Raw genomic sequence first — 25,522 nt, 5'->3', positions numbered from 1 at the left:
TTGGGGGATGGGTCTCTCACTGAACTTGGAGATCACCACTCCAATAGATTGGTCCCAAGCTGCTTGAAGTCTGACCCCTGACATTTACCTGTGTCTACTACTCCCAACGTTGGGGTTACAGGCACATATCATCAAGTTCAGCTTCTAACATTCATGCTGGAGATACGAACTGAGGTCCTCAAGTTTGTGTAGAGAGTATTTAACTCACAAAACCATCTCTTCAGCCTTAGGGCTATTTATTCATAAGAAAGTAGACTAAGTCAATTGAATTAATTCCCTATAACCCAATCTCTTTGATGACTATCAAAGTCAGCATAATGTTCAGAATAGTATGTTTTTGTATAAATCACCCCAAATCACCCTTTGTCACCACAGCTTTGTGATGGCTACAGGTAAGAAAAATAGGGTTGCTCTGTGATCACTTATCAACAAGACAAACAAAAATACACATAGAGAAGTCATTGCTTAAATTTATCTTCTATTTTGTTCAGAAGGCTTGCTATGCTAGCTGGAGAATTAACCACTCTAGCGCCATCCCCCAACATCCTCATTTACTCTGAAATGGTTAAATCCCTGATTCTTTTGCAGCCTTTAGGGAGTGTCTGAGAGTTTCCAACTATGGGCATGTTCCTTAACCTCCTTGACTGCTCGCACTGGCTAAGTGTTTCCCTGTGAACCTTATTACCACTAGGACAATACCTGACTACACAGTTCTTCATAGGACGCCTCTGTTGTGAAATTACACTTGTCCTTCGAAATCTCTGGAATCTTGGCTTTGCCTGTCATTGAACAACAGCTCCGGTCCTATGTGGACAGGTTTTGTCTTTTTACCTAGCAGGGATTTCCTAAAGAGCGTAACTAATCACAACCACCATCCTGCTCTCGGATCAACAGAATCTTGTCTCCTCCCTTCCTCACTCTTTCCATGTACAAGCTTGTTTATCAATTATTCCTCAGTAGATATTTTAAGTCTCCCATGGTTTCTAATTCCCTGTAGGTTAGGCCTGTCCTATCGCGTGGATTATGGCCTCATGGTGAAGAATGACTTCCATGCTGGCCTAACTCATCTTTTTTACAAGTAAGAAAATTGTCTCAAACACTTAGCCTTTTTCTTTTTCAATTAAGAAAAAAAGTAAATTGTCTGTAGTGAGGTAGTTGAGGCCACTGACAGTCTGGCTCCAAGTAAGTTTATTTTTCTTTATTCTTGACATTGTTTTCTGGTGTCCACTAGTATAGAACATACCATGCCCCAACCTTTGAGGAAGAACCTTGGTTGTTCTCCCTCTCCCTCTCCCTCCTCCCTCTCCCTCCCTCTCCTCTCCCTCCTCCCTCTCCCTCTCCCTCTCCCTCTCCCCTCTCCCTCTCCCCCACTTCGCTCTCCTTCTCCTTCTCTCTCCCTTCAGAGTAAGCTTAAACTGTCTTTGCTAAGGGAAGGCCTCTGGGTATGCTTATGGATGTAAGGTGCTTTTTTTGTATGATTTAGTGCAGATTCTACTTCAAAGCAAGGACAGTGGCAATAGACACACATATGTATGTGTATGCACATATGCATAATACACATAGATATATACATGCACACATACAAACATACACACATATATACACATTCACACACATATATATACACTCATACAGATAAATACACACACACGCACACATACAAACATACACACATATATACAGACATTCACACATATATATATATATATACACACTCATACAGATAAATACACATACATACCTCCCTCATATGCACATATGTGACAATAACAATCACAGATTTCATCACCATCAAAGGATGGACATGGAGGGGTTAGAAGGAGACTAACTAGGAGGGGCTGAAGGGAGGAACAAGAGGAGGGACGTGATGTAATTCTATTTCAAACAAAACATTAAAAAACACCTTTATGCTACAATGCTTTGGAGGAGATCGAATCTGACACAGGTTACAACAGTTAAAAATCTAGAAAGCAGATAAGGGAGAATTTCTGGAGTCAGAGATGGCTGCGATCTCAGACAAGCCCTGGAAATGCCAAGTATCCATGCCATGAAGAAGAGAAACACTGTTGGTCTAGGGAATAGATGAGTAATAGCCAAGCAGCTGTGTGTGAAAATGAAGACCCATGATTCTATTCCATCAAGCTAGAGTACCATTCCACATTACTGAACATGGAAAATACCCCACCAAGAGCTACGACGTGTGCTATTTCAAATATTCCCATAGCTTCCCTTTTAACTGCAGCACTAAAGATTGAACTCCATGTCTCGGGCACAATATGCATGGACATCCTCTGAGCTACATCCTCAGTAATTTAAACAATTACTTCTAAAGCCCTTTTATTTCATGTGTCTGATTGATTGCCTGAATGAATATATGTGTGTGGCCCAGGTCAGAAAAGGATGCTGGATCCTTGGGATGAGAGTTACAGATGGTTGTGAGCTACTGTGTAGACACTGGGAATGAAACTCAGGTCCAGCACTCTTAACCACTGAGCCCTCTCTCTAGTCTCCTCAGCCTTTTTCTCTCTTATTTTTAAACTGGAGTTTTGAGAAGATGCGTTCTTGCTAAGTTGTCTAGGCTCAAACTTGTCATATTGGTCTCCTGAGTATCATGAATTAGAGGTGGGTTACTACACTTACCTTCACCACATTTTATGATAAGCGTAGCTGAGTTTAAAAATTCCAAACTTTGTGCCCACATGTACACTAAGATGTTTACATTTCATCACATTTCCTATCACTAACATTTTAATCTCTGAAAGAGGAGATATATGGCATAAAATTGGTTTGCTCTCATGCATCTTTTAATTGTACCTGGCATTTGGATTTCCCTGACACCCCAGTCCAAGTGCCCTTCCCTTATGTATGTGCATGCTGAAGAGGATAGGTTTCTGTAGACTGTGAAGGCAATGACACTGGTTCCGAAGCATACAATAGTGAATAGCACAGATCCAGTTGCATGGGATGGTCCCAGATAGTAAAAATTTATATTTGACAGCAAAGTTCACCTTGCAGTTCAGGAAAATAAAGCTGTTTATTACATCTGGTACTCTTTTTTTATATTTAACTAGTATACTGTGATTACATTATTTCTCCCTTCTTCCTTTTCTTTCCTCCAGACCCTCCTGTATCCTTGCACACTTGCTCTCTTTCAAATTAATTGCTTTTTCTTACATTGTTGTTAAACACACACACACATACACACACACACACACAAAGAAAGAGAGAAAGAGAGAGAGACAGAGACAGACACAGAGACAGAGATAAAATGGTAACATGAATACATAAGTAAGTGAAAACTTGTCCAGTCCACATGATGTCACATGTATGTACATGTACTTAAAACTGAGGTAAAGAACTAGAGGAGACAAAATAGTTTAGAGAAGAAGAAATAGTCTTCTCCAGGGAAAAGTACTCCAACTTATTATCCAATACCTCTGATATTCTTCATTCAATTGACCTTTTTTTATTTCTATTTGTGCTAAGGTGTATATGCACACATGTGTCTCTGCCTCCCCCACCTCTGTGTGTGTGTGTGTGTGTGTGTGTGTGTGTGTGTGTGTGTGTGTGTGTGTGTGTGTGTGTGACAGGAGCTGAACTCAAAGCTCATGCACGCTACTCAAAGACATTTGTCTTAATCTCATGGAGTTTGCTTTTATAAAAATGTGGTTCAAAAAGCTTCAAGCACAGCTGGGGAAACAGTTAAACTCTATTGGGAACCCTGCTCTGATGCTCATCTTAACACTTGTCTAGCAAGGAGGATGTGTATAAATTATTTGCATCTTACTTGCTGAAGGACATGATACGGGATATGAAAGAATGCAAGGGCTATTAGACATAGGAATTAGATTATAGTGAATTTATCCAATTTCCTCCCTGTAAAACTCATAAAAGAGCATAACAAAGCTATTTATATCATAATAGCTTGGGATTGCGCAAGAGGAAGAGTGGCTTAATTAAGACTAAGATGTGGGAGATACAAGGCAGGGACAGAAGAAGGAAGCACAATCACTATGAGGGAATAAAGTTCTCAATTTCTCTGTTACTGGACTATCTGGCTACAAATATGTCTTTTATCCCACTATCTGGAAATCAACAAACCTCAGAAATTAAACCTTAATCTACCTCCCCTGACCCAGCTCTTCTTTTCACTCTGACCCTTTGGCTGAACAAGTTCCTCAAAATTACTCCCTCTGGTCACTCTCTCCACTCTGTTACCATCATTCTTATCCCTAAGCATTCTCAGAGCATCCTGTAGATACTGAGTCCAAAGGCCCATTCATAGACTTTCCTTGGCTTTAGTTAGTGTAGCAACATCACACAGGGCTCTTATTCTATATCTACTCTTCTTAAACATTGCCTAAACTTGTTCTACTAGACTATAATAATTCTTATTATAATTATTACTATAATAATTCTGATCCAAATTCACTCATTCCTTTCCCCTGACCCACCAAGTGCTATATTCCAGCCACTCTGGACTTCTCTTTTCTTTCCCCCAGCTTGTCCAACTTGCTATTTACATTGTCTGGGAATCTCTTCTTCCAGATTTCAACTAGTTTATTCTTTAACTAGCTTCAAGACCTTTGCTTTTACACCACTCCAGACACTATCTGACTACCTGACAAAAAAATGCAACATCCTCTAACTCTGTCTTTCCTTGACCCAGTAAAGATGTCTACTATATTAGGATGATGGCAAAGAGTAACTTTTAAATTTTGTTTGTTTGTAACTCTAATCACACATTAAAAGACCTAAGCAAAGTGCACTGGAAAGTTCTAAATTGAGGGGAAAGGATAGAGATATAGTGTTCAGGAGAGAGAAGACATCAGCAGCACCGCATGGGTAATGACTGCACATGGACATGAAAATCTGAATAAAAACATTCCAACTTCTTATTTCTTCCATGCTTCCCAAGACACACCACACACACCCTGTAGAAAATGAGCCTATGGTTGCAGTGATTCTAAGAGAATTTCTCCCAGAGAAGGAAGGATGAGGGCGTAGGCTGGCTGCCGTTGAGGAATGGTGAGAGGCTGAGATGGGTAATTTGATGAATACAGCCTTGTATCAGAAAGCAAAGGCAGAGACGAAAACAGGAGGTGATAAAGCTGAGTAAATTAGATGCAACAAAGAAATTCTGAAATAATTACAGAAGTGGGGATGTCACATCAGCGTAGTAGAAAATCTGAATGATGTCCACAGTTAGCCTTACATACCAGGAAATTCATTAAAAGGCTGACATATCCCCGTGTTTCTACAAAGAACAGAAGGACCAGTACTTTCATACTTTACGTAGTCCAATATGCATTCATTCTACAATCCTTTACCCTAAAATTGTCTGGACATATGCCTTATGAAATTGAGTCATTTCTCCATTTCAGACAGGAGTTTGGAGTACTTCACTACCAAAAGGGTCATGTATCATGAAATAATAAAATACAATATTTCTATCGTAAGTTTATGAACATTAATGGTAAGTTAGACAGCGAGAGATTATAAACACCTCAGAAAAGTTGAATTTTGCTGACAGGGAAGTTTGCTGTATATCTATGAGTAATTCTTTATTTCATACATTTTGTGTATTTTCAAATTGTAGATAAGAAAGCATGACTCCAGTCTATAGGACGATGAATGAAAGAATATTTATTATAATTATTATCCTTATATGTTATGAACTCCCTTATTTCGATTAGAGAAGTCATTAAATAACCAAATGGGGGATTAAAATGGCTACTGGGAATTACAGCCTATCATTTAAGAACTTAATTCTTAGCTTTTATAAAATTAAAATGATAATACAACTTGCTTCTAATCACTGTTCATGAAGAGTGACTATATACTCATGGAGGCCAGCATATTTATTCTGTGATGACCTACCAGCTTTCTGATGGTCGTCTTTCTGCCTCTCCCAGCTGAGAGATTATGCATGATGTTTGCTTCTCCTCTTTCTCATCTGAGTGTGGAGCAGTCTACTGTACTGCACTCAGTGGCAGAGTTGACTGGAGTCATTTTATATTTATTGCTGAGAGATCAAGTAGAAAACTACCAAGTAGGCGGCACTGAAACCTTTATGCATGGTGATGCTGCCTTCTCAGAAGGGTTTGTATTCTCCTTAGTTGTGTGATTTCCAGGATCTATCCACCCATCCACCCACCCATCCACCCATCCATCCATCTATCCATCCACCCATCCACCCATCTACCCATCCACCCACCCACCCATCTATCTATCCATCCATCCATCCATCCACCCATCCATCCATCTACCCATCCACACATCTACCCATCCATCCATCCCTATCCATCCATCCTTCTTTCCACCCATCCATCCATTTTTGCAAAACCAACAGTTCCCGCTCTATTCTTATATATAACTGACCATCAATGTTACCTGGCCTCTAGCTTGTGTATCATTTCCTACTTCAGACAGATCTAACTTCGCTTCTATGTCAAACTCCAAATTCTGTCCTTCCACCTCTGTTCATACTTTGGCTTTTCAACTGAGAGGACTGCAGTGCGTAAAGACGGTCAGAGCTCAGTCTTTGTTCTAGGAAGGTAAAGCTCTTCACTAAATAGGGACCTGCAATACGGTGGAGCTGGAATGTGAAATTCCTATTAACAAACATAATTAGCAAGAAGGACACACACATAATTGCTATGGATTCACACAAAAGAAGGCCCATTTAATTTATTCTGTAGAACTGGGTCCCATGAAAACTTCCGTCTGTCTTAGTTTTATCAGTTTAGAGTGAATACTACTGCTTATAAAACGATATGAGTTCCCATGAAGGAGCTCTCATATCTTCTATTGTAGGCACTATTATCTTAGTTTATTGTATTTCATTAATCTCATTCTAACATCTCTGCTTTAGCCCCACCCAGCCCCCCATTTTTCTGCCTTTCCAATTCTACCTCACTCTGTCCAGTTCGTTTGCACTGCCCTGCTCATGGAGAGGTAAACACTGTGTTCAGACACAATAGTCATGATTTTTTCTTTTTTTTTTTGAGACAGGTTTCCCCCATGCAGTTTTGACAGGCTTGGGGATCCATATATATAGACCAGGCTGTTCCTAAACTCACAGAAATCTGCCTTTGCTTTCCTAGCAGTAAGATTAGAGGCTTATGCCATCAAGCCTGCACCATAACCATCATTTCTAAAGATCTACAGCACTACTTAGAACACTGAGCACTTACAATGAGCTATTCACCATGTTAGGAAAATTTCAGGAAATAACATGACTTGCTTTAATACCATGTCCTTTTGGGGTCATTATTTCTGCTCAACAAGTTAGAAAGTAATGCCAATTAAGCTTAAATAATTTCTCAGTTTCATCATTTTACAACTGTCAGCATACAGTTCAAGACTTGGAAACACATACTGTAGAAAGAATGGTTGGTACAATACGGCTGCATTACTGTGAATTCCATTGTTTTTAACATAATCTCTTATCTTTAGAACATGTATATGCTAATGAGAGTGCTATTTGAAACGTTTCTATATGAGACTATGTTAAATGCTTTATATCCAGTGGCACATTCAACTGACTCCAGGAACGAAACTAGATCAGTGTTTCCATTTTATAACTGGGAAAACTGAGGGTCAGAGTGGTGAGCCAAGAGGTCGAGTTATACATGTACCATTAAATGCAGGTCTTCTACAATGTAATCCCATTGTAGTAAGTGTAATCTTACCACTTACTACATTTAGACTTTGTAATGATGAAAGTTCTGGAAGACTGGGAGGCTGCAGAAAAACAACCCATGAGAAAACTCAGCACAGAAATAGGCATATTAATGTTAAAAATTAAAGATTAATTAATATCCACATGAAATCTGACATTTCAAGTGAAACCCTCTGCTTATCTGTGAGCATCAAAAATTCTCTTAGCTGAAGAAATGTACCCATGTGTATCATCTTATTTATCTCCCCCACACACTTGGAAAACTTTAAAGTGGCCAAATGTAATTTTAGCAAATTTTCCAAAAATGTTTACCCTAGACCTTGAACCCTAGAGGTTAATTTTTGAAAGGACCCCATCTAATAAAATTAAGATCTTTTATGAACACACTCTGATGTGCTTTACTTCAGCAAGATACACATTGTCTAGATACATGATGATAATTGTAACTATTTAAGGATTAATGATGGCCAGACTTGGTCTGCATGCCTTTAATCGCAGTACTTGGGATGCAGAAGCCAGAGGATGTCCCATGTTATCCTGGGTCATCCTGCGACACATTATCTTATAAAAACAAGAGCCAGGGATAATGCTCATGGTATAGCACGTACCTAGCAAGATGCACGTCCTAATTTTGTCAAATCAAGGATTCTTTCATTTTTAATCACCTTACAGCATTTAGAGACTCATGTCCAAGACATTTTTTTGACAAAGTAAAATTCTGAGGAGTAGAAATTCTTATATGTAAACGGTTGTATTTTAAGTAAAGAAAATGAATCTTATAGTATATAAATATTCATTATTTATCTGACAAAGTGTTTAAGTTACTAATTTTAAATTTTCAACATGGTAGTCAATGCGCCCCAGCTCAGATACCCAAATTATAAGGTGGAATAAACTTAATAGCACTTAATTGCATAGGGCAAAATGCAAAATTGTTAATATAACTGAGTAGGTTTTTACTTTTAAAAGCAACTGTTTATATCACGTCCCTGTACTAAACGTTGCAGTGTTCTTGTCCTACCTCAGTGTTATTTAAGTGATATTAAATAGGCACACCACCTTCTGCAGCTCAGTAGTTTTACTCCCTCCTGATTCATAATTTGGTGAAGACAAGGTCATTTTTGGGTTAATGAAACTCAAGGGATCCCTATCCTCTCAGGAGCCCGAAAGTGAATCTGATGTGGGATGCTAGCTTTTCCTCCAGGGCAAGCTCTCATCATGTGACCTCCTGACACCATTCCAGGGGCAGAATAACACTGAAAAGGCTAAAAAGAGATAGATATAATCTTATGATTACTATGTACTTTCCACCTCTTGAGAAATAGGCTGACAACCAACACACTCAGAATTCTATGTTCATCAAGACTACCTACTACCTGGAGCTGGAGCCATAGCTCAGCCTTTATGAATACAGGGTGCTTTTCCAGAGGAAAAAGGTTCAGTTTCTATCCCTAACATGGTGGCTCATAGCCATTGTTAACTCCAATTCCAGGAGATCTGGTATCCTCTTCTGTCCTTGGTTACAGGGCTTACAAGTGATACACAGATATACATGTAAGCAAAACACCCATACACATAAAATTACATAAAACTAAAAATGAAAAAGAATACCTGTTACCAAAAATTAGTATTCAATTCTAAAATTCTCTTCTGACCTTAGCCTCCCTTCGCCAGGTAGAATCAGGAGCTTTCTCTACCCAGGTGCAACACATACCAGGAGAGGTCTGTGTCCTTATGCAAAGACAGAGGTGACTGCTCCTAGAAGAGCCTCCCTCAGGGTGTAGGCACAGCTTCTTTAACAGTACTTCAGATGGCTCACCAGCAAATTTTAAATCATTTAGGAAAGGTCTCAGCAAGGGGACAGAGCTGTCTTTCTCTAGAGGGGGATCAATGATCTGTGGAGACGAGTTGGCCAGGGACACTGTCTTTGATGGAGACAGAGTGTGTGATACTTGGTGCCAGTTGAACTACAAGTCCTAAAGGAAAGGAGGGGTCTGGGCAATCAATCGGAGGTGGAACATGGCCAGGACAAAGTGGAGAGGATGGAGACAGAGCTGATAGATTATTTAGAGGATGCTTAACATCCTCAAGATACAATGACAGAGGAAGCTGATTAGATAAACTTTCCAAACTTCGAATGTTTCCTAGGGATCAGGGATTCTAGGTGTGTTATTTCAGATCTTATCACAAAAGCAGAGGTACAAATAAATCAAAATAAAAAGAGATGCAACAAAAGACAAACGTTCATGGATTCACATATAAGGATATTAAACAGATCGAGGGAAAGGACCTCTTGCATGTCTATATATTAATACATACAGAGAGGCTACATTGCAGAAATGCTTTTATACCAGTTTAGGGATTCTATTAGATATGATTCTATGGTCCTTTGCTTGGCTTTGCATTGTTAAAATATAAAATTAAAGCTACAGACTCAAGAGTTATCATTACACAAGGAAAGAAATTAATGTAATCCTGTGAGGTGATAGATTTACCATTTGCCTAGACTATGACAATCATTTCAGGACGTATACAGATAGCCCACACATTAACCTATCCATCTACATAATTTGTCATCTATGCTTGAATAAAGCCAGAAAATATTCTATATATAAAAACTTGAGCATTAATGATTTAAAATTTGGAGTTCACTTTCAAGGAGTAGCAAACTAAGCAACGGATTCTCCACAAAGCAAAAAGCCACAAGCTATCTGTGTGACACTAATTGGCCTGAGGGCTGTAGTTCAATTGGCAGACATTTGACTTGATGGCAAAAGTTAATAACCTTGTCTGCACTGTAATTTTATAGCTAGTTCTTCAGCATCAGCAAGGTTAACTGTCATGGGGTGTCTGCTTGCTAGTAAGTACAATAGCAAATGTCTTTCTCTGTTACTGTCTTCCTCATACCCCCATCACTCAAACCGACCAACCAACAACAATAGAATGTCTTGGTCCTACTCTCTCATTGGCATCATACAGAGACTAACATCTACAACATGGCTAAGGAAACCTCTTCACTGGCTACCTCTTAAGCCTAGTTTCTGATTGGACATTATTATTCCAGAGGCCCCCCAATTTTTAAGTGCAGAAGAATTACCTTGAACTTTTCAAACATATTCCTTTCACTAGTGGGAGATCAGTAGGGTTTGAGAGGAAATGTCTGAGGCAGACTGAGGAGAGACTTCTGCCTGGGAATTCTCCCACCCGAAACAGTCAGAGGCAGCAGCTAGCAGTATCATGGCTAGAAGGCTGGCAGAAAGCACTCAGATTCTAAACATTTTAGTGATCTTAGAAATCCAGGCCACAGTAGAAGTCCTTACATTTTCCCATTACACAAACCTGACAGTTCTGCTCATCTTCCTGTAATAGGGTATAACCATCATATTCCTTCAACTTACCTTAAAGGAAGTGAGATTTACCCCTTTAAAACTCTTGCTTTAATGGGAGCACTTTGCAGCCCATATAAGTTAAAAGATACTATTTTTGAAGGATGATTTTGACTCATATTTTCCAGGAAATATATTTTGATCCAAGATATTTCTACTATAAACTTGGCTAAATCATCAAGAATACTTTTAACAAATGCTGATGGGAAACTACAAACATCTTGGATACCTCACCAGCCCCCACAAACTCACTAGGAGATACACCAGTGCCAACATTTAAGCACTCACTAAAGCAAAAATACCTTTGTTTTCTTGGTTTCGGGTGCTAATTTTCTAATTAGGTGATTTTTAACTACAACACTTGAGAGCTGCTCCAGCTTCTGAATGTGGAGTTCTCTCTCCAACTTCTCTTACTCCCTTTCCCCAACCTTCCCCCTCCCCTCCCCCAGCCCCTCTCTTCCTCTAGGGTCTTGTTCATGCTATGAGGCACCCTACCTCATCACTAACGTACATGTTTAGCGCACATTTATTTTGTCTTTATTCCCTTTTCTTTTTATGGTCTGTGGATAGACGTCAAGAAGCATTTCAGAAAAGTTTCTCCAACACTTAAAAACAAAACAAAACAACAAAAGGTTTTAAAGCATGACAAGACAAAGAAGCCAATGCAAAGATTTTTCCTATTTAGCTGTCACTCTAGGTTGTTTACATCCTCTTGGGAGAACTAGGCTTTACAAAGTGAAAGCAGTAGTAGCATGCAGAGTTTAAGAAAGTAGTTTAAGAGAAATAGGTTAGGCTGACTTATTTCCGGAATCTCTCCTAACTTGTCTGATAGGATTTGTGTGATGGGCTCACTGACTGTAATCTGGGCAGCGCCTGGGAGAGTGGCTGTGAGAGCTAAGTTAAGAAATCACTATGGCTTAGTTGAAAGATGTGGCACATACATTGCTTAAGGTGTTGGAAGCTGAAGAAAGTTAGTGTGTAAGGGATGTTGTTTGGAGAATGGTCTACACAGACTTGGAGGTCGTCGTTTGAGGAGTAAGATTTTAAGTGACTGCTCAGACACCAAGAAGCCAAAGCTCCAGTTCCAGAGGACTGGCATAGAAGAAGGCTTTATGGGGTCATTTCTCTAAAATTGGTACGTGAAGGGAATGGTCAAAGGATCAGCCATAGTCATTAATACTATCACTCAACAACACAGAACTGGAGTAGAGAGCAAATTTCAGCAGCTGGGATGTCAACAGGTTGGTAAAGCGCCTAGCATGGACAAAGCCCTCAGTTCAGCCTCTATCACAGCATAAAACCAGCCAACTATGGTGACACCTTCCTTTAGTTCCAGCAAGCTGGAGGCAAAAGGAAGAGGGGTTTAAAAACAGTGCTGGCTACATAGAGAGTTTGAGGCCAGACTCAGTTATAGGAGATCCTCTGGTTGGTAGGATTTTCACTTTTTTTCCAATTGCCTTCAAAGTGATTTCTTCCTTCCCAAATTTACCTGTCAGCATCATACTGAAATCTGAATTGCTTGGGTACAAATTTTGGAAACAAGAATTTTTAATGTGGCAGGAGAAATCTCCACTATAATATGTGACTTTGTAAGAACAAACATCCAAATCATTTCTCTCTAATTACAGACCTCAGCTGGGCTGCATGCACGCTGATTGCCATAGGCTCCTGCAATTAGAGGGGTAGCTAGCCCTTCTCACAGTGCATCAAAGCCTACCTGTCTCAGAGTAAAAGAAACCAGTAAATTACACCAGACAACATTCTAAACATAACTCATACTAGCGTCGCAATTGATTTATTGAATCAAAATGTCTGATTAAAAATGAAGTTATGGTATACCACATTATACATCATGGAGCTTGGGTGCCAGTTTTCTGCAGACAGATTTTGTTGTCTAAAATAATTTTAGTGCTTTAAACTCTCTGAAAAATAAGAAAAAAGAGTCTTGCATGATCTCTAAGTTCCATATTCCGAGTCTTCTGGATAGAACTCACCCCTTTCCTTATTCTATACTGCACAATCAAGGAAAATGAGATTTCCTTCATAGGGTCCTGAACACTTCAGTGCTTGGTAACGTTTAAGGTGTATTGAATGAATAACTGAAAATAAAGTTATACAGATGGAAACTGGCTGAATACCGATTTGAAATCACAATAAAACAGAGATGAGAGGTGAAGTTATGTAGGGTGAGAGTGGGGAGCATAGATCTTCCAGGATCTAACCCAAAGCCTGTTAATCAGGGACCAAACTGTAATCATTAATCATCTGGCTTCTTGTCTCATCTCTAGAGGCTAATGGTAAGGTTTTCCTAAAGTCATACATTACAAGCATTTTCTACGAGACACTTAGGGGGATTCTTGGTAGAGTTTGTTAACATATCCCTGATCTTCTAAATGTTACATTCAAATGATGTTTTTTAAAGTTTTTTTTTTTCATGTTTTGTGTTTTTCAGTGGTGGCATGTCTAAATCTTTTAAGAAGGGAAAGTTTCTTATTAATAAGTATATATTTATATCAAGTAGATAGAAAAAACACGTTTGTTGACTTATAATAATAAAGTCAATGGGTTAGGGGCCATACAAAAACAATATTGCATCATATCAGACAACATGCATATAGAAATACGGTGTACAGTAACATATTGAACATAATGCATCTATAGGCTATCTTCTTATAATGTTGCCATCCCTTATGAATATGCTAAAATCATCTTATTGCAGACACAAATGTAGATACCATTTGTATTCAGTGACAGAGAAACAGCCAAGAAGCCTGTACTACATAGGTACTATAACATATACACAAGTCCACCATCTCGTCCTCTCTGTGCTTTGATGCTGTCAGAGAGGTGTAATCACTCCCATTTCACACATGAGGAAAGCATGAGTCTCGATGGATAAATGACCTTCAGACAATCCCGAAGCTAACAATTGGCAGGCAACTAACACCCCCATGCTTTTCAAACTACATCTCCTAGAAAGAGGGCAGATCTACTTAAGATGAATGAGGGGGAGCACACTATATCAGGAAAAACACATATGAAATCTCACCAGTTATTCAAACAAAGCTAGAAGAGCAGCGTTTTCCCACACTATCATTAATAAATAAAATGATGAAAAGCATTCATATGAGCTTTAAAACATTAAAGAATCATTTATTTGTAAATACCAAATTAGAGTGACAGAAATTTTATCAGGGGATAAGAGTTCAATGGTAGAACTAAAATCAGGTATTCGTAGAACTAAAGCATTTCCTTCTTGAACACATCCCCTTAAGACACAGGAAGTACCTGAAACATACTAAGACCAGGAAGTTAGACCTGTTACAAGGCTAAGGTTATAAACACAGCAACACTTGTGGGAACACATGACTCTCCAGTCAGCTGAGCTGTTTATGAGTTGGGCAAGAAGCTTCAAGGATGTGGCTTTTGGAAGTCATATCCATGTAACATGGTGATACAGCTGTCTTTACGTTATACATTAGCTATGCTCCAGCACGGAGCACTTCAGACTACAAGTAACCGTCATAGCTCACTGGTTTACTAAAATAGTCTTGAATAAAACCATTTTTTGTTTGTTTGGTCTGTCATGGGCACCCTTATTTTCACATCTCCCCAGGAAAAGCCACCTAGCACATGCTAAATCACTTCGGCAGTTACAAGGACAACTTTTACAGGTTTGATATACTGACATAGTAGTTCATTTTTTTTCTTTCTGTCTTTTCGCCTCTTTAATTTCTTTCCTTCTTTCTTTTTTTCTTTCTCTCTCTCTTTCTTTCTTTCTTTCTTTCTTTCTTTCTTTCTTTCTTTCTTTCTTTCTTTCTTTCTTTCTTTCTTTCTTTCTCTTTTCTGGAGAAACTGTTTTTTTTATCCCCCAAAACCTGCTATGAAGTTAACTGCCAATCACGTCCATCCCTGGCTGTGATAGCCCCTGGTTGGCCATAGTAGTAGAGCCTAATCTGGTCAGAGATCATTTGGAGTTTACCTTGGAATTCTTCTAGAGGGCACTGGGAGTCCTGTCTATGCCTGGGTTGTGAAAAATGTTAGCCATGGATATTCATGAAGGCCAAAAAACCATGAAAAAGCTTGGCTTGAAAATTAAATGAACCCAGGGAAGAGAGTGGGAGGAGAGGAGAATAAAGGGGGAAGAAAGGGAAGAATTGGGGAGAAAAGGGGAGAGATAGAAGTGGAAGGAGAGAATGGAAAGAGGATGATGAAAAGGGAGAAAGAAAAGAGAAGAGAGGAACAGAGAGGAGACAAGGAGAAACAAAGGGTCTACCCTTCCTGAGGAGCCAAATTTGGGTCCCAACATCCACATGATAGCTAATAAAATTCATATGCTTGGTTGCAGAGACTCCAATGCCCTCTTCAGGTTTCTGTTGGCAGTGCTCATACATGGTCCATACACATAAACTAAGAAACGGTACCCGTTCACATAAGGAAATAAAATATTTTTTTTTTTTTGGTTCTTTTTTTTTGGAGCTGGGGACCGAACCCAGGGCCTTGCGCTTCCTAGGTAAGCGCTCTACCACTGAGCTAAATCCCCAGCCCCCCATAAAATATTTTTTTTAAGGAGAGGTCCAGAAATGCATGCCCAACCCATTGACTGCCAGCAGAGTTCTGCATCTGGGCATCTCACAGGTGAGGACCTCTCTGACCCTCCTGGTCTCAATAAGGTGCACTATTTTACTCAAGATATTTGGAGAAGAGTTTTTATGACTACAATGGTCAACTTAAAATTATGTGAAAAAATATGTTTATTACTCTAGAAAGTTTGCTTCCCCATGCCTATGTCCATGACAGTGGTATAACAAGTCAAATCAGGAACCATTTACAAATGCATCAAAGGAAAAGGATTGTGGGAGGGTAAGTCACCGAAGAATGTTCTCCTAGAAATATGGACAATAACCTTCTCACTGGGAAATAAATACAACACAAGTAAGAGAATTTAAAGCATGGGCAAGGAAATATGTAATGTATGTGAATATTATGTTATGCAAAAAAGAATTGATTTTAAATAAAATATGACGGTAATAGCAAGTATTTCAGGAGCTCAGAAGAAAGAATAAATCAACACGGAATAGCATGCCATTTTAACCATCTAAATTCCTTCGGAGATTCCAGTCATGTGATGTGACTGGGTCAGAGATTTCGTACTTGGGACTCATCATGCCCTCCTTGTTATCCATCAGGACCCAGGGTATAGCATTCCCGAAACATGTTTCTATTACTACAGATATCACAAGGTCAAGGTGAGGTCAGCAAAACAGAGAACTTGGACCATCAGCCACTTGGTACGCAGCTCTCAGAGAGCATTCTGGGTCTGTGTTAATGCTTTGTTGTTTTGAAACTGTTCATTTTCAAACGGGGACCTCAAGTTTTTGTTTTACTTATGCAGTTCATCCAGCTTGGAGCCAAGGGACAACACTGAACAAACACTTCAGATCAATGACTCCACACTGCAAAACAGCCTGGCCATCATTTGCCAAGAGACATAGCAGATGCTGGTGCTTCCTGGCTTGCCACATGTTCTGCTTTAGCTCTTTATCATAAGCAAATGGAGTAAAATTAAAAGTGGATGGCCAGAAGTAGATTCAATAAATTCACAACAGAGCCACAAGGAAACACGGTCACCAACTGTGTGTCCAAAGGCCCTTAGCTTATTTCTAGGATGTGACACATCCAGGGCATCAGAACAAGGTCTGGTTGGTTGAAGGAGTTCAAAAGTGAGGGGGACCCTGTCTGAGTATGTGAGACTCAGTAACTCCATATGGTAAGAGTGAGGGTGTTAATGTCACCTAGAAACAGAAGTCCTCTTAAGGAATGCTGAGCAGTGTATCTGATTCTGTGAACCTCAACATATCCTGCTAGATGGACCAGCTTTTACCCTCTGTGCAGGATGCAGGAAATGGTGGTGATTGAGTTCATCTTGTGCCCAGCATCAGGGACATGCTCGCTCACCTGATGTGTACTACTCCTGTACTCATTCCTGTCCCGTTGATCCCCAAATCAGATCTAGTTCATCTTCATTTATGTCCCTCATCCAAGAGACGCTATAAATAACTACTCTATACGAAACAGTATGCTTTCCATTTTGAACCATAGGGTAAGTGGGCTTCAGATCCTTTTCAGGGTAAAAAAAAAAACCCTTTAATTTAGAGATTCAAGAAGTGTAGGATGTTAATGTGCTAGGGTTACAAAATGTTTCTCCTTAATATCTCTCCAAACAGCCACTTAGATGGGGAGAAAATAAAAATATCATTTAGTATATACACAAAGGAATATTCAAATGAATGTATGGCAAAGGAGTGATTAAAATATAACTATTGTTTGTGTGTGATGTAAGTGGGGTGTGTGTGTGTGTGTGTGTGTGTGTGTGTTGAGGGTATGAGCATACATGTGGGGAATAGAGTTGACTTTCGGTGATTTCCACAAATGTTTCTCCATCTTATTTTTTGAGAGTCTCTCAGTGAACCTGGAGCTTATAGATTGGCAAGATTTGGGAGGCCAGTGAGCCACAATGAGAGATGTGCAGCTGTGATTGTGGGTGTGTCTGTATCATCTACATGCACGATAAATGCTTGCAATTACCTCTGTTTACTTAAGGAGATGGGAAAGCTACTCATACATGAAAATGAGGTGCACATCATGGTGTATGTGCAAGGAGTACAACCTGAAGATAATAAGCAGTAAGCTATGGAATATTAGAGCAGAGATGAACCGCGACCCTGGGGATGTAAGGTCTCTAAAGAACTAAAGTGAAGCCATTGTTAGTGCAGGGATGGGAGGAAGTACACTAATTGGGTGTGTGTTAAGATTTGCTTTCTGGGTGGATTATGTTTCTCTTTCATTTCCCCACTAGACTCTGCTATTTGGGGAGGCTGCCCAGGGAGGGCTAGCTTTCTTCGTGAGTTAATATTTAATATGCCTTTGTGGAATTTCATAATCCCTGAGATGTTATTTCACATACTCAGGAGGAAAACATTTCTCTTCATTCTTGAACAGATTTATTTTTAGGAAATGTGGTAAAATTCTGCAAGAATCTTGATGGGTCTTTTCAAAACGCGTGGTTGTCTACGGTTTGGGGAGACATCTGGGTAAAATTTTGAGATGGGTTAGTTACATTGACAATATACCATGAATTGAGCAAAAAACAATTCCTCTGACCTTTGTGGCTTTTGCTAGCCATCTTTAGAAGGAAGACAGTTTATCCTTATAGGATTATTCAGTCTTCCATATGGCTTTTCTTCTTGTGGTTTCTTCACAATAGAATTTATTTTAATAGACAGTGGTGCAGCCCTAGCTCATCTCCGTTCTGTAGTATCACAGCCCAGTGCACTCTTCTCAGTCAAACTCCAAATTCTGCCAAGTATCAGCACCTCTTCAACTTGTATACCCGGGTGAGGGCCATCAAAGTTCTCATTCATGTTATAAAAATTGGCAACTCCCAGAGGAGTCTCACTTAATAAAACACCAGTTTTAAATGCCATTGTGAAAATGAAAATACCTACCTCTCTTGCAGAATCAGTTTGTTCTCTTTTTTCCAAGAGTCTTTAAAGTCAGAGCTGAACTCGTGCCAAACACTGAAGAAAACATTTGGGGACACCTCCTTCTCTCCAAGTTTTGGTTTCATGAAGTAGTAGGCTGTGGTCTCCAAAAAGCTGTCAAAGCATACACACACATGAACATAAAAGCTATGATTACTTTCCAATATGGGCTATTCTCTCTCCATCCAAATGCTGATTTCATTCATGCACAATTGTTATTACTAAGACGATCCTAGCTCTACACACACCGACAGTAACTTCTAGTATGGGGTAACTGCAATATGGGATATTTCCAATATGATATCTCTAATTCTTTGGGCAATTAGAATTTTAGTTGAAGATAAGAGTGGTGGAAAAAATTATCTCAATACTGAAAATTACCACTGGGCAAATTTCCATTTTCAATGAATCACAGTGAATCTGACATATTTCAGGGATGAATAGTGGTCAACATGGGGATGTTATCGAGAATTTGTGAAATTAAGCTTGCTCGCTCGCTCTATCTATCTATCTATCTATCTATCTATCTATCTATCTATCTGTCTATCTATTCTTTTGTCTCAGTTTTATATGAAAAACTATTTTTATTTACTTTACATCGTAATTGCATCATCCCTCTCATCTCTCTTCCCTCAAATCCTTTTTTTTTTTCCTCAGAGAAGGGGAGACCACTGATAGGTATCAACCAGCCTTGGCATATTAGGTTGCTGTAAGACTAGGTGTAGTTCTTATTGCAAGGCAGCCCAGTTGGGGTAAAGGGATGCAAAGGGAGACACAGAGTCAGAGAGAGCTCCTGCTTCTGCTGTTAGGAGTCTCGCAGGAAGTAAAAGCTGCACAACTACATGTGTCGGGGGCCTAGTCCATCTTAAACTCCAGAAATCCATCAATGTAACTCATTATATAAACAAAGAAAAAACCCGCATGATCATCTCATTAGATGCTGAGAAAGCATTTAAAAAAAATCCACACCGTTTCATGGTAAAAGTCTTGGAAAGATCAGGAAATCAAGGCCCATACAAAGACATAGTTCAAACAATATACAGCAAACCAGTAGCCAACATCAAACTAAATGGAGAGAAACTTGAAGCAATCCCACTAAAACCAGGGGCTAGACACGGCTGCCCACTCTCTCCCTACCTATTCAATATAGTAATCGAAGTCCTAGCCAGAGCAATTAGACAACAAAAAGAGGTCAAAGGGATGCAAATCAGAAAGGAAAAAGTCAAAATATCATCATTTGCAGATGGTATGATAGTATACTTAAGTGACCCGAAAAATTCCACCAGAGAATTCTTAAACCTGATAAGCAACTTCAGCAAAGTGGCTGGATATAAAATTAACTCAAACAAATCAGTAACCTTCCAGTTCTCAAAGGATCAGCAGTCTGAGAAAGAAATTAGGGAAAGGACGCCCTTCACAAAAGTCACAAATAAAACATCGAGGTGTGACTCTAGCCGAGCAAGTGAAAGATCTGTATGACGAGAACTTCAAGTCTCTGAAGGAAGAAACAGAAGAAAAATCTCAGAAGATGGAAAGATTTCAGGGGATAACATTTGAAATGTAAATAAATAAAGTAGCCAATAAAAAATTTAAAAAAATGAATTTGAGACATAAGCCCAGTACAATATATCCAGATGTAAGCCGCTCTTCCTGTAAGTATGTCTGTGCTTACCTCAGGGGCTTTAAAAAGAACCACATCTGTCTCACCCCATGTAGACTCACTGAGTATGTGTCTGTAGGTACATTCCCATGCCATCATGTTGGCTGGGATTACCTGAACCCTCACGTGTGTGTGTGCGTGTGTGCATGCATGTGTGCGTGCGCATGTGTGTGTGTATATATATATATATATATATATATATATAAAATATCATAGCATACCATATCATATCATCACCTCATAGAATTTGCAGACTATGATGATTTATCTCCAAAATAGGCTACCAGAGGAGTATGGTTCCTGAGAGTCACACATACAATCAAATTAGTATTGCCTCCTCTTCCTGGAAACCAAGCACTGCTATTTCTAAGCATGTTGCTGCTCAGAGATAGCCATGCTATTCAACTCATGGTCAAAGGTGGCTATGAATTTTTGTTTGTTTTGTTTGTGTTTTGCTGTTACTGGTGCTGGTGATGGAACCTAGGGCTTCGCGCATGCTAGGAGATTCTCTACCGTGTGATTACTTCCTTTTTGAGCTATCACACAAAAGCCACAGTTGGTCTGCAGGAATGCTGGGCCCTCAAGGTAGCACAGCGCTTTGCTGACTCAATTTCCCCAATCTCACAGCTACCATGATGATAAAGAAGATGATATGTTATGCTATGTTAAACCAGCAATGCCGAGGCTCTAAAGAGACTGCCCAAAACTGGCAATGCCAACTCCATTTCAAGTAATCATGGCTGAGTATTGGGGAATGTTTTCAAGTAACAACAATCTAGGCTCCGATAAACCTTATTGATGACAATATATGGATCTGAATTTTATTTTTGTGTTTTCTATTAAGCCACAATTGAAGAACCTTCTGAGAAAACAGTATAAAGACCTCATCTTCTAAATGTTCACATTATTTTATAGCAAAAGTTTTAAAACTACTGCATAATTTGAATATATATTCACATAACTTGTATATATATACATATATATACAAGATATACTATACATATACACATATATATACACATGATATATATGTATACATATATATGTATGTACACCTGTATATATGAGACTATAAATTATATATATATATATATAATATATGAAATTGTACTTATTTCTTCTTTTTTTATTATTTGGAAAATCATGCTACCATATAAGTTTTTGTTTCAGGGCAAACCAAGTTTGATGTCTATATAGCAGAAATAGTACTTGTTGTCTGCAAAGGGAAAAGCAGTATCAGTCTCCTGTCATCATGAACTTATTGGCATCTGTAATAGAGTCTGGGTTTGGTGACTGCATGTTGGGATGAATCCCTAGGTGTGGCAGTCTCTAGATGGCTTTTCCTTCAGTCTCTGCTCCACACTTTGTTTCCATATCTTCTACTCTGAGTATTTTGTTCCCCCTTCAGAGAAGGACTGAAGCATCCACACTTCTTCCTTCTTCTTCATGTGGTCTGTAAATTGTATCTGAGGCATTCTGAGCCCTTGGGCTAATATCCACCTATCAATGAGTGCATATCTTGTGTTTTTTTTTTTTTGTGATTGGGTCACCATACTCAAAATGATATATTTAGTTCCATCCATTTGTCTAAGAATTTCATGAAGTCATTGTTTTTAATATCTGAGTAGCACTCCATTGTGTAGATGTACCACATTATCTGTATCCATTCCTCTGTTGAGGGACACCTGAGTTCTTTCCAGCTTCTGGCTATTATAAATAAGGCTGCTATGAAGCCTTAGTGGAGCATGTGTCCTTGTTGTGTATTGGAGCATAATTTGGTATATGTCCAGGAGTGGTATAGCTGGGTCATCAGGTAGTACTATGTCAAATTTTCTGAGAAACTGCCAGACTTATTTCCAGAGTGGTTGTACCAGCTTGTAATCACAGCAACAATGGAGGAGTGTTCATCTTTTTCTATATCCTTGTCCACATCTTTGCCACCTGAGTTTTTGATCTTAGCCATTCTGACTGGTATGAGGTGGAATCTCAGGGTTGTTTTGGTTTGCATTTCCCTGATGACTAAGGATGTTGAACATTTCTTTAGCTGCTCTGTGGTCATTCAATATTCCCCAGTTAACAATTCTTTGCTTAGCTCTGTATACCATTTTTTAATAGGGTTATTTGATTCTCTGGAGTCTAACTTCTTGAGTCCTTTTGTATATATTAGATATTAGCCCTCTATTGGATATAGGATTGGTAAAGATCTTTTCCCAGTCTGTTGGTTGCCATTTTGCTCTATTGAGATTATTCTTTGCCTTAAAGAAACGTTGCAATTTTATGAGGTGCCCTTTGTCAATTGTTGATCTTAGAACATAAGCAATTGGTGTTCTGTTCAGGAAATTTCCCCCTGAACCCATGTGTTTGAGGTTTGTCCCCACTTTCTCTTCTATTAAATTTACCATATCTGGTTTTATGTGAAGGTTCTTGATGCACTTGAACTTGAGCTTTGTACAGGGAGATAAGAAAGGGTTGATATGCATTCTTCTACATGCTGACTTCCAGTTGAACCAGCACCATTGGTTGAAAATGCTGTCTTTTCCACTGTTTTAGTTCCTTTGTCAAAGAACAAGTCACCATAGGTGTATGAGTTCATTTCTGGGTCTTCAATTCTATTCCACTAGTCTACCTGCCTGTCTCTGTGCCAATACCATATGTTTTTTTATCATGATTGCTCTGTAATACTGCTTGAGGTTAGGGATGGTGATTCCCCCAGATGTTCTTTTATTGTTGAGGATAGTTTTCAATTCTGTGACCACTACTTTGTACGTTTGCTACAGAGGAGCCCAATATGTGAGGTCGTAATAGGTTATCCACCCCCTCAGCTATCTTGAAGGATTTTGAAAGTTTTCTCACAAAGGAACTCAGTATAATGGTAAGGACATATGATTTAGGATGAAAAGGTGTGGGAAGTTGGGGTCCAACTCTAACTACATGATGAAACCACTTAATGCCATTTTTCACCAACAACAGAGAGATTATAAGCAATTATGTCATATCATGAGGGAAAATCTCTCATTTCAGAAGCTCCAAGGTATCTGTAGAATATTTTCACATAAATTCATCTCATTTTACTTGACTTTATATTACATGGTAAACATTTATATATAGTTAAAATTTTTCTAAATTAAAACTAGTTCTATTATGACATATTTCTTTTATTTTTCAATGTTTGTGTGTGTGTATATATATATGTATATATGTGTGTGTGTTTGTATATGTTTTATGTACACATATTCATGTGTGTAAATGTTAGTGTGTCACCTGAACCTAAGATGTACTATCTAACAAACCCTGGTGGCCTGTACCAGATCGATGTGGCCATAACTATCTTTTACATGAATGATGGGGATCTGAAAAACTGATATTTTCTGTGAGGACATATGAAACATGATTGTTTAATTATGGAGAACAAGACTTTTAATATTTTATTATTTGTCACTTCTCAGCATGGAAGTACTAAATTAGTGTGCCTTTGAAGTGCAATGTATGAGACTGTTTGAATTTCAAAATTACTGCTTTTAAGTTTCTGAGCTGGGTGCCATGAAAAAAAAATCATTCAATGAATTTTAACTTGGGGATTAGAACATAATTTACACACACACACACACACACACACACACACACACCATCCAAACACAGAATTGGAAATCATTAATATACAAATGAAAGACAAAGTTAAGAAAGAATGCCCAGACAAAGCATTGTGAGAAGAGAGATCTCCAAGAACACCATTGTCTTCATTTTCTGTTTGACATGCATTGGTGAACATGGGGCCTCCCTTATTAACCAGTGCATAACCAGTGAGACTACATTGGAGAAAATTAATTTTCCATTTGAGAACATGTGTTTGTTGGAGGTAGCTTCTGGTTTAGGGATGGGAGCTCATCTCCATATCCCCTATCAGTGCTGAAATGCCATTAGCTTGGACCTCTGTAGGCCCCTGTGCATTGTGCCATCGTCTCTGTGAGTTCACATGTGTGTTATTCCTGCTGTGCATGCTTCCACCATCTCTTGTTCACACGTGCATGTGTATCAATTCCTTGTGTTTTGATGGCAATGTTCCCTTGTTGTTCCCCATCTCCCCTGACTTTGTTTGCTTGTTTGTTTTGGAGAGAAGCTTTGTGTGTGTGTGTGTGTGTGTGTGTGTGTGTGTGTGTGTGTGTGTGTGTAGCCTTAGACGTCGTAGAACTTGCTCTGTGCACTAGGTTGGACTTGAACTCAGAGATCTGTCTGCCTTTGCCTCCTGACTGGCAAGAGGAAAGGTGTGTGCCACCACTACCCCCTGCCTGTTATAATTTTTCTGCTCCCTCTTCTCCCTCTTCTTCTGTATGGTTCTCTGAGCTCTGATGGGATCATTTTATGACTGAGTGGCCTGTGTTCCCTCACTCTCCGCAAGCCCTCCAGTTGTGAGTCTCTGTATTAGTTCCCATCTCCTGCAGGAGAAAGCATGTCTGATGCTGATTGAATGAGAAGCTTATATTTGTGATTTATGTGAGAAAATCCAGCTGGGGTGGTGGTCTTGGGTACTATAAGAAAGCAGGCTGAGCAAACCAGGAAGTGCAAGCCAATATGTAGCACTCTTCCATGGCCTCTGTACCAGCTCTGACTCCAGGTTCCTGTATTGGCTCCCTTTGAATGATAAACTGTAACAAAGGGTAAGCAAAATAAATGCTTTCTTCCTCAAACTTCTTTTGGTCATTGGGTTTCATCACAGCAATAGTAAACCTAAACAAGAAATAGACTGAAAGATTTTGAAGAAATTCTGTATGATTATGATCAGTAAATGTTTGACATTTCTTGGGCAACGTGGTCTTGAATAGAAATAGTTCAAGAAGCCCTGATATAGATTGGTAAAAACAGGAAGTTATCTTGGCATGTTTTTCACTGAAAGCTCAGTAAAACTGTTTTCATATGAAAGTAAACAAGAGAAGATGGCTGGAAGGAAAAGAGCTAATCAAACTTGTAGCATAGTGCAACCAGCCTTACTCACTTATCCCAGAGTCAGTGAATGTCAAGGTAAACAGTGTACAGCATGTCATTATGATAAAAACTTCAAGTCATCACAGAGATGTAAAACACACACACACACATTTTGTACATACATATATATCACATACACATGTATATATGCCTAGTAAAGAAGGTTCAAAATATGTAAAACAAGAAACTAAAATATATGTCATACTTCCAAACATCCAAAATTAAAACTTAGCAGAACTTAAAGAAAAGATAGCCAAATACTGAATTA

The 25,522-nt window shown here is 39.0% G+C and overlaps 1 protein-coding gene across 1 annotated transcript in view; it reads right to left on the bottom strand.

Moving 5' to 3' along the window:
* Window positions 1–25,522, bottom strand: part of Fmn2 (formin 2) — a 309,451-nt gene that overhangs the window by 11,218 nt on the left and 272,711 nt on the right. Inside the window, 1 exon segment of the mRNA XM_032914755.1 lies at window positions 18,579–18,728. Within this exon segment, the coding sequence (XP_032770646.1) occupies window positions 18,579–18,728 (150 nt within the window).

This window comes from Rattus rattus, chromosome 10, assembly GCF_011064425.1.
Source record: "Rattus rattus isolate New Zealand chromosome 10, Rrattus_CSIRO_v1, whole genome shotgun sequence".
NCBI lineage: Eukaryota > Metazoa > Chordata > Mammalia > Rodentia > Muridae > Rattus > Rattus rattus.
Note: the sequence above shows the minus strand (reverse complement) of the source record. Positions and strands in the feature narration are given on the sequence as shown.